General features: G+C 33.2%; 3 protein-coding genes across 3 annotated transcripts; all 3 read right to left on the bottom strand.

Annotated features, from left to right (window-relative positions):
• Window positions 1–1,189: 1,189 nt before the first annotated feature.
• On the bottom strand, window positions 1,190–4,722 carry LOC128389255 (uncharacterized). Its single transcript, XM_053348799.1, has 4 exons — window positions 3,671–4,722; window positions 2,017–3,600; window positions 1,730–1,860; window positions 1,190–1,660 (listed from the first exon to the last, which is right to left on the bottom strand). The coding sequence occupies exons 2-4, from the start codon at window positions 2,057–2,059 to the stop codon at window positions 1,190–1,192; spliced, it is 645 nt and encodes a 214-aa protein (XP_053204774.1). The 5' UTR covers window positions 2,060–3,600; window positions 3,671–4,722.
• A 2,358-nt stretch (window positions 4,723–7,080) lies between these two features.
• On the bottom strand, window positions 7,081–8,654 carry LOC128389452 (metalloendopeptidase OMA1, mitochondrial-like). The gene is made up of 2 exons (XM_053349051.1): window positions 8,418–8,654; window positions 7,081–8,114 (listed from the first exon to the last, which is right to left on the bottom strand). Exon 2 carries the CDS (start codon window positions 7,810–7,812, stop codon window positions 7,096–7,098), a length of 717 nt encoding a protein of 238 aa, XP_053205026.1. The 5' UTR covers window positions 7,813–8,114; window positions 8,418–8,654; the 3' UTR covers window positions 7,081–7,095.
• A 3,603-nt stretch (window positions 8,655–12,257) lies between these two features.
• Window positions 12,258–14,033, bottom strand: LOC128389441 (innexin inx2-like). Its single transcript, XM_053349041.1, has one exon. It carries the CDS (start codon window positions 13,744–13,746, stop codon window positions 12,622–12,624), a length of 1,125 nt encoding a protein of 374 aa, XP_053205016.1. The 5' UTR covers window positions 13,747–14,033; the 3' UTR covers window positions 12,258–12,621.
• Between the last annotated feature and the right edge of the window lie 824 nt (window positions 14,034–14,857).

A 14,857-nucleotide genomic window follows, 5' to 3' on the forward strand; every position in this document is an offset into this window, starting at 1 on the left:
CACATGATGTACTGTATGGTGCTGGTAAGGATGAAGAGATTGAACGACTTGGATGAGCGAAAATATGTCGATATTTATCAGGTTCATATTCTATTTCAATGTATTTTTCAATATTCTTCGTAAGTTGACTGTTTGGCTCTGATAACTTCAAGCCGAAAGGTGAGATCGGCCTGAACTGGAAGGTGATTCCACATATATCCTCCATTTCAGTAGGGAAAATTTGTCTTACCAGCGGCTTAGAGTTATTTCTACACATTATTCTGAGGTAAATATTCATTGAGTTGAAATATCTGTGAACTGTACACATACTATTCTGGAGTAGATTGAGTTTGTTGGTTTAATTGAGATCTTCACATTGACACAATTTAACTAAATTAGTAATAATTTACTCTTCTCACAATCGCGGTGAGGATTCAGCAGTTAAACGCGCAGTCAAAACAAAAATGAGTAAGGTAACTTATCGGTGGTGTTGTTGTAACTTAGTGTGTAAATTTATTGTAAAGAGTTTCGTTTAAATAGAGAAAGAAAGATGTCCACAATTGGTCACTGTGTTATTGGTCGACTCATAATTAGTGGCAGTTGAAGTGACCTGGAAGCGATCAATGGACTCAGGATTATCAAGCTCATTAGGACAATAAAATAAAGAAGAAAAGAAAGAGGATTAACTCGGAGACGAAGAGGTTGGAGCACAAAGAGAAGCGAGAGAATTGGATGGTCAAAATGCACTAGGCAAGGAGGACAAGCAACCATCATATGGATACCATTCAAAAGGATTATAATTCAAAAGCTTGATCAATTATAATTAAGATGTGAAAGAGTGGGAAAGCCGAAGGGAAAAGATGAAATTGGTAAATTAAGGTAATTGGTCCAAACGTTTGTGTCCATATCTCGGTAAGTAATTAACTTAGAGTTTTCATTTATATATATTTCAGCTCAGCTAATTAAGAGCTTTCTAATGATATATAACTTTCGTGTGAATATAAACTAATTCACTAAAATTAGTGTCGGTCCCAATCGTTCACTTGGACCAGAAAAATAGGTGAAAAATTAATGTTTTTAATTAATTACTCGTCAACCAATTTACCGATTAATTTGGTTCATATATTAATCGAACCTACTAAACAAGACCTTTGATTTAATATAAAACAATCTAACTGTTAATTGTTGTTAATCAAAAAGTTGACTGGTTTCAATGAATCTCAATGTTAACTCTATGGGGAAAACCAAATATGTTGTTGTTGTTTCCCAATGGGACAAAAGTAGTAGTTGCGGCTTCTTTAGTTGTAGAATCATGAACTGAACTCGAGCTAATGATTGATTCAAACCAACAGAGTTTTTTCTGGGCGATTTTTTTAACCATTTGACTTGGATCAAGTGTCAATTGTTCAACATCACCAACGGCTATGAAAGATAATGACAAGGCAGAGGTCATTTTCCTTGCATAACGAATGTCTGAACATCTCTCATGGAATTCAATTGCTGTATTAACTGTTAAGTTTTCATCTCCTTCGACGAATTGACAAAGATGGACCATTTCTTTTGGATATCGCAGATAAAGTTCACTTATATTAATCAGATAAGAAATTGGAATCCTTATATCAACATCAGGAACTTCAACTTGAGTAGGATATTCATAGGTAGTTACAGTTAATACCTTGAACTGAAAGAAATTGTAAGTCACAGTGATCATCTGATAGATACAACCAATAAGACAGAACGATATAAATACCATTCTTCTGTCGATTGACATAATGTCCACGCGATTTGATTCCTCCGACTCTTGGGACAATATTTGCAACCCAATGAAATAAACTTTCTGCTGAAATCGTAGTATTATATTAATAAATGGACTGAAAGACTCTAGATGAGTGGTAGAAAAAAAATCCTTGATTAATTTTCGATCAATATTATTTAGAGTAAAATTTTGAATCTTATTAATGAATTATAGAACATCAATCGTATATACAGAGTGCTGTTTATTAGTTCACAATTTATGAGGCCTTATGAGCATCATACCTTCAAATGAAACATGAGTTTGAATCCAATGGATGGGCCACATCGAAGTGATTTCATAATCAAAAGTTCAGAAGTCGAGAGCGTGTTGATCGAGAGTTATGAAAGTTCAAACGCCAGGAGTTGATGGAGACCCTGTATATCAATTTATATCAATCATTTAATATGGAAAATTACCAAAGTCATTATTGTTATCGATTCCAATCAATCTGGGAATATTTTTTGTTAGCTCAAGTGTTGGAATAAAAATTTCGATCATTTTGTAAATGCGAAGAGGTAATAATTGATAGTCAATCGATGGTTAACTGATCATAATTATAATGTCAACAGAAATTAGAAAGTGACATTTTCCATGCTGATGGTTTTCTGCAATTTACTTGCAACAATCATAATTATCAATGGAGAAAGTAATTGGCTTATGTTTTTTTTTACCGGAGGATCCAATTCAACCAACCATGCAAATCATCATGGTAAGATGATGAAAAGCAAAAAAAGAATCCTAAATGCAACAGTATGATGATACTGATGATGATTTAATGTTAATTGCAATTCTCAGTACTAGTAAGTTGTTTCATCACCATAATTTCCTGGCCACTGATGTGAATATTTTTGTACCTTCACCTTAGTATTTTGAGTTACTGGTTAAGCTTCGGTTAAGACTAAAATTGAATACACAAGTTACAAGTTGGAAATTTACCTTTTATCCTCCTTATTACCTGAATCTTTGACACTTTCTCTCAATGGGAACGTTTCAGAAAAGAAGATTTCAACAATTTTCCACGCATTAAGAAACAGAAAAACGGTTGAAAGTGAGGATCAAGATGAACCACTGAAACTAAAAAACTGCCAATTCTATCGATTGAAATGATGCAATGGCCGAAAAAGAGACTTTTCTGTCTTTCATTTCTCTGTCGTTTTTCTCGCAGTCTCTGGTTTTACATTTGAACGGGAAGTGAGATCAAATAAGCGGTTCTAATTGGTCGAGCTGTAAGTTAATAAATTCAAGGCAATTTAACCTAGCCAAAGCACTAAAGTGATCTTCGAGTCTCTAAAAATCAAGCTTAACGCAAGCGCTTTACTCGAGTCTCTGATTGTCGATGCTCTTGGTCCTGCTGTAGGCTATTAAGCGATATAAATGTCCAAAGCTGCTTCTCATCCACTGATCTGGTAAATGTTCAGTGTGGTTGATTCACCACATCCAAGTCTTGATAACAAACAGCTATCACAAGCCTTGGTCACATCTCCAGGAATCGCTGGGAACTGAAGACTTTGTAATACTAAAAAGGCCAAAATAAACATGTCCCACCGGTGCTCTAAAGGTATGATCTTGAAGTTTCATGATATACATTGGGAGTTGCAAGTCTCCATGAGACTGGAAGTACTTTTGAACAATATTATGTTGGATCATCAAGACTTATTGAGGAAATTGAAGTTCTATGAGTAAAAAGTGAATCTTTAGTTTCTGACGATGATAATAGTTGACCTGGTTTACTAATTGGAGGCCAAATTTCATTTTATTCCAACCACAAAGAGTCTTATCGAATGAGCATTCGCCTGAAATAGCTTCAGAATTTACTGGATTCGCTTCTATTTGAAAGAGAAAACAAAATCTTATTAGCTCAAAAATTAAAGATCGAAATGTATTTTACTCACTTACCTTTACCATCGAAAAAACTTATATCGTCCAAAGCGATCGATCCAATCCTTGCATCTTCCTAAATACTTCCGATTACAACTTGATACGCATTCTTTGGAGATTTAACCTTCACATAACCTTCTACTGTTTCCTCCCTTAATAGAACCTGAGCTCGTCTCCATTTGATTGTTCAATTTCCTGATCAAACAATTGATCCGTTATTTAACCTCCAAGTTTACATTTAGCAATAGATTACCAACTAGAAATTTAAATATTTACCAAAGTAAGTTGATATGAAGATAGAAACCACAACATAATCAATGGTTTAAATTGGATTTTCTTTTCTTAATCCAGATTTAAATAAATCAATTTCCATTCATCGTAATTTTAATAATCTATCACCACGAAAACAAGCTGATCAATGGAGCTCTTGTGGCCTGAGACACTTTCGTACGACCTCCAGTCGTCATGTTCCTGCCATTGTTTGGGTTATACTCCGACCACTTGGTAAATTAGCGGCAATTCTTATGGGTCGATCTATTCGCAAATGGTACAGTTCCTTTTCCTGCCAATCACCCAATTGGTCGTCGTATTGAACGGTTTCCCATGACAATTTTATCTAAACGCTAATCAATTGGACTTGGGACAAGCTCCCGAAATTAATGTCACCAAGAATGTTGAATCGCTGAATTACTACCAGAATACTTGTACGTAAGAATAAGAGGTAAATGTGAATTGAATGGATTTACTGTTACTTCAACAAGTCATGAAAAGGTAAAAATCACAAAGTAGAATCACATTGAAAACAAAATAGAAAAATGAAATTCTGGTTGATTGAAATAAATTGTGTTGACTCAAGACTAAGTATTTCTAATTGTGGTTGACGACAGAAATTATCAACATTGGTAGAAACCGTTTCAAGAGAACTGAAGAGAAAAATGAAGAGAAAATGAAACTCAGATTGTCGTTGATGACAAACCTCATAAGTGGAAAGAGATTCTGATTGTGATTTTCATCGTGAAAAACAAGTAACAGAAAAGAAAATTTCTATCTGGTTACATGAAACATAAAAGGTTGAGTCTATTCATACGCTAAATTTTTAATTTAAGTTGAAGTTGCAATACTAATTATTAAATCCAATTATTTACGTACAAATAGTCTTTTTCAACATGGAACTATTGCTTCTTCAATATAACCATAACGATATTTTTCCAACAATATTAATCGATATATTGTGACTAATTTCAGGCCTTTATATTGGTCAAAACGACGACTAAGAGGTTGAATTTCAAGCGTTTTAGATTCGATAGTCAAAGATTTGAGGCAAAATAACAGAAATTAATGACAATACACTCCACACCTCTGTTAAAGCAATGCAGTTTTCGAAGTCACCATCTATTGGATTAGTTAATTTAATTAATTTTCACAATTATAATTAAAAATTCACTAGATGGCAGCTGTAAAAATGGCCTTAGTGGAAGTAACCAAAAACTGCTTTAACAGTTGCAAGTGTGCAGTGTACATTGTAGTATTTTACTAATACCAAAAAGTATCGATACTTTATCGATACTCAACTTAACAATACTGAAAGATACTTTTAACAATACTATCAATATCAAAAGTTAATATGGTTACCTCGGCCTCAGCTTCATAATCAGGCGATCTAATTACTCGACTCTCTTCAGACCCTTGAGAATGTTTACTTCCGAAAACAGGCACTATTATCTCTGAGAATAGAAATAGAATCAAGCCTGAAAACGTGGACAAATTAATGTTTAAAATTCACTTCCACTCGATTTCAGTTGAAAAGTTGTAGTATTTAAACATTAATTTCTCGATACTGGTATTAAAATAGTATTGATACTTTCAGTTCAATACCAATACTTTTCAATCAATACTTTTGATCGGTATTGTGAAACACTAGTATATTGCGATATATCGATATTTCGAAAATAATATCAATATCGACGATTAATATTTTTTAAATATCGGGAAATACATAGAACAGGTAGAATGGAAGAGATGGGATTCGATTGAATTTTCGATTGATCGATTTTTCGTTGTTTCTTATCTCTATTCGCGGTAAAACAATTGTAGGCTTTGTCAAGAGAAATATTAAAAACTCATCAGTTTGATATCTCTACCTCTCGTAGAATATTAATATTAGCATTCATCATTATTATTGATCTTTCGGTGACCCATCATGCAAACCTCAGGCAAAGTAGACCTTGTATTCTTGAATTTCTGTCACAAATAGCTCAACGTTACGAAAATGGACAAAACCCCAACGAGATAGCGAACCTCATTCGCGTCTTCATGTTAGGATTAAAACAGGAACAGTTATTACCAATCAACAAGCAAAAGAATCTGACAGAAAAGATGAAGATGAGCCAATGGAAATTGACTAATGTGGAAAACTCGATACTCTCACTGACCATTTTCCCTTCGATGACTTTTAACCATAAACAATCAGGCCAATCAAAAGAGAAGGTGGAAAAGACGGAGAAGCGCTTATGGCCATTGAGAAACTCACTTGTTACACATTAAATTACTTTGACAAACAAAATACTCTTGTATTAAATGTAATATTTTCTTCAAATCAACTTCAACAGTAAATTAAAAGCAACAAGCCTACGAGAAACAGTTCCCTCATTTTTTTCTAACTCTCGGTATGAAAAAGTAACGACGTCACATTTGAAGTTTTCATTAAAAAATTCATGTAACACTTTTACCTTGTCTTCTAATTGTTCCGTCGCCAGGCTCTTCATTAACAATCAAAATCTTGAGCATTTTCTTTCACTAATTTAGGTAACAGGTGATTAGGTTGTCATAAGATGATGTCGGTTTTGATTCTAAAATCTTATGGACTACTAATTGTTTGTACCTCTTTTCATCATTTAGAAACAATTGATGGATTAATCGTCTCGATGAGTATGTTCACTATTCCTAAATGGTTTTAAGGTGGCCCAATTGATCAGAGGCCTGTCCTCACAACGGATAATTTTGTACCAATCTAATCACTTGTCACCTAAATTATTGGGAAGAGATGATCTGACACCAAACATAAGAAAATCTAAGGCTAAAGTGAATACAGCTAAATGTAAAACAAGAAATTACTGTCAATCCTGATTTATACATATTCTATTGATTATTTCTATCCATATTATTGAGCTCTGACCACTCAGTAAATTAGTTACAACTCTTATGGGTCGATCTATTCGCTTGTTTCTTTTGCTGCCAATCATACAACTTTTCGTAGCACTTCATTAGAATAGAATCAGAAGTCGAAATCAGATTGGCCTTACAATGGCCGTGAAAGCTTGTTTTGATGTTCGTGAGTTCGTTGCCTTCTGGAGACGAATGGGTTTGTATGAGACTATGGACTTGGGACTACCTCCCGAAATTGATGTCATCAAGAATGTTGAATTTCTGTCTACTCATCCAGCTCATCCAGCATCAACCTGATCGGCTTCTGATTCTATTTTACGATTATAAGGAAGTGTTAAAGTTAAATTTGTTATTTTTGCAAGAATATAATGAAAAGCGGCAGCCAGGAAATCTGAATATGGAAGAGCCCAAATCAGAGCGATACCGATCATCGCAATGAAATCGATCCACGAAGTGTAACTCAATAGTTCAGCAGCATGTCCACAAATAGAATGAGCCATTTCGTGAGCTAAAATAACACCTAATTGATCATCGTTTTGACAGATATTTAGAATACCGGAGAAAACAAAGATTTGTCCTGTTGGAGTAACGAAAGCATTTTTTATCTCCGGGGCATCGACAACGGTTACGGTCCAATTTTTGGTGAAAATTTGTTTAATATCTTGATTAGCGTTTAAAATTCTCATGGCGACCCGTTCAATACGACGACAGATCGGATGATTGGCGGGAAATAATTTGTCTTTATAAACAGCTAATGAACTTTGAAATTCGATATCGGCTATCGAACCAAACTGATCTTCAGTGAAGAGGATGAACCGTTGCCGCTTTGTTACTGGAGTTTCTTGTATATGAGTTTGATAAAATGCGAAAGCTATGATTACAATGGCAGCGAAAATAAGGCCAATTTTTTCCGCGTTGGACATTAACCATTGTTTAATTAATTGCTTCTTATTTGGCGGTAAGGCACTGTACCATTTGCGAATAGATCGACCCATAAGAATCGCCGCTAATTTACCAAGTGGTCGGAGTATAACCCAAACAATGGCAGGAACATGACGACTGGAGGTCGTACGTAATATTTAAATTTCTAGTTGGTTATCTATTGCTAATTGTAAACTTTGAGGTTAAATAACGGATTGATTGTTGATTGTTTCCTCTTAACAATTTAAGCGACAAGTGATTAGATTGGCAGAAAATTATCCGTTGTGAGGATAAGCTCTTGATCAATCGGGCCAAACTAAAAGCCATTTGGGAATAGTGAACATACTCATCGAGACGATTAATCCATCAATTGTTTCTAAATGATTAGAAAGAGGTACAAACAATTAGTGATTGATTAGATTAAAAAAGTTGAATCAACAACAGAGGAAAATTAAGATTAGAAAATCAGGTTACATTTAGAGGAAAAGAGATCGAGATCGAGAGATGGACATATTTCATGTGATCTGCCGTTTCAGCATCATGTATAGACTTTAGACTTTAGATTAGATTATGAATATGAAATTATTTCTTAAGTTTCGTCATTTAACTTCAATGTTTTCTGTTTCTCTAAGTTTGAATAACAAAGTGAAAATAAGTTCGAGATCGAAAGGCTACTCACTGTGGCCAACAAATGGCACATGTTCCCGTCATTGTTTGGGTTATACTTCGATCACTTGGTAAATTAGCGGCGATTCTTATGGGTTGATCCATTCGCAAACAGTTACTATCCAGCGTGGAAAAATTGACCTTATTTTCGCTGCCATTGTAATCATTGCTTTAGCATTTTATCAAACTCATAGTCGATACCAAAATTCAAAGTCAATTAGCTCTTCATAAAGATAAATTATTTTCCACCAATCGTCCGATTTGTCTTATGTCATGTGATTTGTCTTACCGTATTTAACGGTTCGCCAGAATCTTAAACGCCAATCAAGATATTAAATCAAGTTCCGTTGTGCAGCCTCAAGTCTTACGATCATTGATAGATTACAAACTAGACAATCACAAAAATTGTCAGCACCAATAGTTTATATGGAGACAGAAATTATTATCTAAATTATATTCTGAACAATAACCGAACAACCTGTCGTACCTAAAAACGACAGAACTTATTGATACCCTTAATACAGCCAAAGACTTAAGATGACTTAGATGAGTTTGTATAATAAGACAAGAGTTTCATGTAGTAACATATCGTTGAACACATAGATCGCTGTTGTTGCTGAACAAACAAACAGAAAGGGTAAGAAACCAAAGTTTGGAAAGAGAAAATTTTTATGAGTTTTGACCCTTAACCTGTATGATATTGGTTCTATTAATATTTTGTTGATGAATTTGAATTGTAAAAGCTATCGAATGATGTTTTCAGTCTTTTTAGACCTCAGGTTCTTCAATTTTTTGCTCGAAAAACGTGAATCTCAACTGTGATTGTATGATTATCGATTTAATATAAAGAAAGTCTAATGAGTAGAATTGTTCTACTCATACTGATTCTCACAATCAGTTAATCAATTTACAGTAATGTTCAATATTTTTAACTGTTCAGTAATGGATAAGAATAATTAGTTTGAAATGCAATTAAAATCAATTATCACTAACAAATGGTTACAAAGAAAATAATTGTCATAATTAAATGATATGTCTAAATAATCATTGCTGCTAAAACTAATGGAAAAAGATAACTATGCTTCAAACAATTAAATGACCAATTAAAAGATTTGATTAACTCATTGGTTGGATATTCAAAACATGTGAGCATCAATGAATTGATCCCTATCCTTGAACATGGGTCCCCATGGATTGGAATTGGTGTTTTGTCGAGTTGACTCTCGACCATTTGATGATGGTGATGTTAATTGTTGGGGTGGTTTCATCTTGATTGGGGTTGAAGAAGCCATTGTAATCAGGTTCGCCTCCATTTTTGTGCAATTTGAACGCTCAAAAATTGGCTCACGACTAAGAATCATAAATAAAGTAAAGAAAAGCGATAGAAAATAATCAATCAATGATCAAGTATCTCAATCTTTTCGACGATGATCAAAAATTGATTGATTGTCTTACCTGTGGTGATGATTTGATAGAATTAAAATTTGACTCTTGGCTGGAGGCATCTTGATGCTTAAGTTTTCACTCCCGGTGGTTGATCAAATTAACAGTAGATGAATTTAGTTCAATGAGTTTATCTTGTCAACGTTGAAAGTCAGTCAATTTTATTCAAATAACAGTTGAATTAACTAATTAGTTCTGAGGATACACCTTGAGAGAGGAAGGAAACAAAAGGTTAGTTGAAGAGGTTTCAATTAGAGGGATCATGATTTATGAGAATTTACTTATTTGTTTGATGATTCACAATAAAGTTGAATGGATAACGGGAATTGATCTTTCAAGGAGTATAATGGATCATAGTTAACACTTGTAACTCCAAAACGTTACCAGAATTTGCTCGACGAGATCCAATTGAGCTGATTAAGTTAATCAATTGTTTCCTTTTACCGGATCGATTGCTTAACATAGGTACGTTGATGTGATTGTTGGAAAGAAAAGAAAAGTTAATTATTTAGAGTAATGATGATCAAATTGATGCGGAGTTAAGGTTAACATGAGAAACGAAAAATGTAACTGAATTGTAACTGAACACAACAATCTAAGAGATTATTATTATTGCGGAAGTTTTTTAGTTATTGAATTTATCATGAATTGTGAATCAAATTGCGATTTCAAACTACAACTTTATTTATACGAGAGAATCACTTGTAATCTGTTAATCTTTTAATCTCCTATTCTTTTGCGATTTCAATTCAATTATCCACACCCTCGTCTCTCATATGACATTTTCTCATCTCATCTCATCTCATCTCTCTCTCTCTCTCTCTCTCTCTCTCTCTCTCTCTCTCACTCACTCACTCACTCTCTCTCACTCTCTTTAGCCACTCACAATCCAAGGCAAGGTAATCATTTCATTCAGCCTGCATGTGATCATACACTCGAGTTGTATTGATCGTGATAATTAAGATGATCAGTTTAAACGAGACATTATGATGATCAATGTGGTTTGATGCTGTTTATTGAAACCTCATTAATATTAATCAATTTTCATTGTTAATTGCTGTTCTAATTTACTGCTGCTGTTAAGAGACTCATCTTATTGAACTCATCTCAACAATCAACTAATTGTAAAGACAATTTAATCTCTTTTCCGGTGACATTGTCCTCCTTTAATATTTTGCCTGATTGTTTACCTTTGTTACTCTTTCTTTTATAACAAATTCTAATTGTCATCTAATTATCTCACATCCGAATGTAATTAACTTTCTGTTGCAATTTACCAGAAAAATTAATCTTAATTTAATATCACTTTAAAAGTTAATTGTTACCCGTGTCGCTAATTGTTAATCTCTTTTTGTTTTTACTGAAAATTGGATAGAGAAAGAAAAAGTTTAATGATTAAAGATAATTGTGATTATCTTAAGTAAGTAAACATGGATAAAAACACTTGACAATTAGTTGATTAGTTGGAGAAAAAAATTAGATGGCTGATCCAAATTAAGATACATTCAATTGGTCTGAGCGTTAAAAACAATTGAATCAATAATTTTTTAATTACGAATAATAAAAAAAAAACTTAAACCCTTCAAATCAATTGAAAGTAAATCTAAAAGTTCGTGACAATTAATTAATCATCACTCTCATCTTGATTATTACACAATTAAGTGTTCAAGAAACGACAAATATCAGAATCTTCCAGAGTCGGAATGAAAAATCAATCAATCTGATTAAGCAACAATCAACTAATCAAGTGATCACCTTGATGAGTTAACTGTTACAATTGATTTAACAATCAGGGTTATTAATCAATCTGAAATAATCTACAATTAAGCTTTAATTCCTAATTCTGTTAAAGAAATGAAAAACATTTGATCAAACAAACAATAATCCCTAACAATTAACTAAATCAAAGTGATCAAGGTCCACAGGTAAATCGTGATTAACCTTGTCAATTAACAATGATTACTTTTAATAACAATAAACTTATATCAATCATCAATTTAAATTGTTACTTATCAATATATCCTAACATTATTAATAACGATGATGATTAAAATTTAACATGATAATCAAAACCATTGGAGTTAATTTTTCAGTTGTTGATTGTTTAATTGTTGTAGTTATTAATAAGTAACTATAAATATAATCACATGAGTGACTCTCTATGGTTAACTTAATTGTTTCATGATACAATCAAAATCTGATACATAAAAGGAAATTGTTTGTAATTAAATCATTGTCATGAACATCACCATTAACCTCAAATATTAACAATTAACTTTAATTCAGTCAATCTAAATGATTGTCAAAGTGACAAAACAATTAGATTGTTTCTTTTGGATGAAAAGAGTTTGGGAAAAAAAGGAAACTTTTGATTCTTAATTGTTCACATCATATCCATCGGATGAATCAATTTAGTTACAAGATTAGTTTATTAATATAATATTTTTGTCGAGTTGTTTGTTATTGAATTGATTACAAAATTATCGATCATATTATTATAATCTAACAATTTGTTTTTATGTAAATTATTCAATCGTTGGTTGATTGTTATTGTTTTTCTTTCATGTATTTACATGGTTGTTGTAACAAAGAAAATTATGAGAAATGAGAAAACTGGAACACAATTGATAATAATAATAATAATTTCCTTGAATCTGAACCATTCCGGTGATTTAGATGAGGATGAAGAAGAAGAAGAAAAAATAATAACACTTATAAATGACTTTGTGTACAAATTTTGAATGTAATTAGTTAACAGAATTAACTCTTCAGTCTCATTTGGAAGTGAAATCAGTTTCAATTGAATTTCGAGGTTTGAATTTTTCACCTTCTTCTGAGAGAGATGATCGTAGCTCTTTAATAAGCTCCCTAAAGTGAAGTGAGTCAAGATTCTTTGCCAATAGATGGAGGATAAACCAATCACCAATTCGAGCATGATCAAGTACATCAGTTAAATGATTACGATTGGCAAGTCGAGCAGCTGATCGTAGGTAAAGATATCGAAAATGCGGGAAACAGATGATCAACATTCGCTCAATGATAACCCAAGCAGAGACAACAGCTAAGATGACAAACCAGAACCAAAGGAAAATATAAATTTTCTCATTAATTATATTCAAGGGAAGAATACAAAGTGAATCGTGTCTTTGAACATCTCCCGATGAACCATATCGATGGAAAGTGCACTTAGTTACTCGAGGGAAAACTTTAACCATTGGATCGACTCGAGTTTCGGGATCCATTTCACTGTATTTAAGAACTTCAAGGCCATAAGTCGAAAAGGCACCTCCGAGAAAAGCATCGACAATGTACATTTGAAAGATAACATTGATGAAATTGAGTATCTCACAGAAAACGAAACAAGCAAAATAGGAATCATGATAGCGCATATTAGTCTTGAGGTAGTGTGTTAGAAGAGCAATTTGTTCCGATCGTTCATCTGAACCAAGAACGGGATTTCGTAGGCTTAAAACAAGTGACCTTAATCGTCCACCTTCCCAAATTTTCCACAAATAACGAGGAATATAAAAGAAAATGGCCTGGAAGAAGAGAACAAAACAAACCCACTGATAGTAACGATGGTAAACTCTTTTCTCCCCGGGCTTATAATTATCCACTCCTGGAGCGACCACATCAACACCAACTTGTTTACCCAGAGCATTGGGCAGGGTGAACGTTGAATGAATCCAACAAAAAGTATCCATCACATTCTGAGGAATATCATCCCTCTGAATACAATCAATGGGATCACCGAAATATTGTCTACCAGTGACCAGAATACTGGAAGCAACCAAAAGGATAACCGTTGCCTTATAATGTAAACGAAAAGCATTGTTATCAATTCTCACTTGGTCCAATTTAGCGATTCCCCTAAGGGAACTTAACAAATCGAAAACCATTTCTTTAAACTCTTTCAATCAAATCACTTTGGTAATACACAAATAACAGGCAAAGAAGAGAAAAACTTTAAAGTTATCAATCAGATTAAAGAACAAATGATGAAAAAAGAAAAACAGTGAACATAATTTAAGGAAAAACAATTAATTGTTATTTTCTAAAAAAGAAACAAGTGAAAAAAGGTTAACATGATCTAAGAAAGTCTAAAAGCCGAATGAGTCAACGACGTTTACCCAACGTTACACAACAGAAAAGATTCACTTCTCTTTCTCTTTCTCTCTCTTTTTCTTTTTTGTTTCTTTGTTTCTTCTTCTTCTTTTCTCCCTCCCAAAGAGTAGAAACTCTTTTCTGCTCCCTCCTGAGCCCTTTCTCTTTAAAATCGCCATTTTGAATTTTCACTTTATCTCTTTTACTAATCTAATTTCTCATCTTTCTAATCTAATTGTTAACAATTAGAACATCATTTCTCTCTAATTATCATCTAACTGTCTTTGGATTTTTCTCTTCCAATTTCAGATCAAAAGTTTTCTCTTTTTTTCTTTTTCCTTCTATTGTGTTTGTTCATTGGGTTTTCTTTTTTTTTCCTCTTCACTAGTTTCCTTTTCCTGGATTGATAAAGATGATAATTGGTCAGCTGATTAAATAGATGAGTTAATAAGTCATCAAATTAACAGTATTTATCTAAAATTGTTTGTTCTTTTTATCTTCTTGTTTCTGTTTTCTCTCTCTCTCTCTCTCTCTCTACTTTTAGGTTTGGTTTTTAGTTTTCCTCTCTCTCTCTATCTCGTTTCCGAAGCTCCTTTTGAAAAAAAAACCTATCTCTTGGTGGGGCATTGAATTACCCTGGCGTGAGGAGGATGGTGATGATGATGAAGATAAAGATGATAATGATGATGGAGGTTTTCAAAGGATCAAATGTTTGTGAATGAAAAGGATGGAGTCAACAACTAGTTTTTCCAGTCTCAATCTCTACTATTTTCAATGGTGAAAACATCAACAGGTTGAATAAGATTAACACAACAATAAACAAGAATCATTAGGTAAAGGCTTTGCTTTTTTTTCCTTATGATTCCATGACGATGATGATGATGATGATAATACTTTTTACCTTGA

Source organism: Panonychus citri, unplaced genomic scaffold, assembly GCF_014898815.1.
Source record: "Panonychus citri isolate SS breed McGregor unplaced genomic scaffold, ASM1489881v1 Contig00008, whole genome shotgun sequence".
Lineage (NCBI taxonomy): Eukaryota > Metazoa > Arthropoda > Arachnida > Trombidiformes > Tetranychidae > Panonychus > Panonychus citri.

Bases quoted from the DNA above. Each gene is read 5' to 3' on its own strand.
- LOC128389255 (XM_053348799.1), bottom strand. From the start codon at position 2,059: ATGTGGCCCATCCATTGGATTCAAACTCATGTTTCATTTGAAG. The intron at 1,861-2,016 runs GTATGATGCTCA...CCACTCATCTAG, and splicing joins AACTCATGTTTCATTTGAAG to AGTCTTTCAGTCCATTTATT. The intron at 1,661-1,729 runs GTATTTATATCG...AATTTCTTTCAG, and splicing joins TGTCAATCGACAGAAGAATG to TTCAAGGTATTAACTGTAAC.
- LOC128389452 (XM_053349051.1), bottom strand. From the start codon at position 7,812: ATGGGTCGATCTATTCGCAAATGGTACAGTGCCTTACCGCCAAATAAG.
- LOC128389441 (XM_053349041.1), bottom strand. From the start codon at position 13,746: ATGGTTTTCGATTTGTTAAGTTCCCTTAGGGGAATCGCTAAATTGGAC.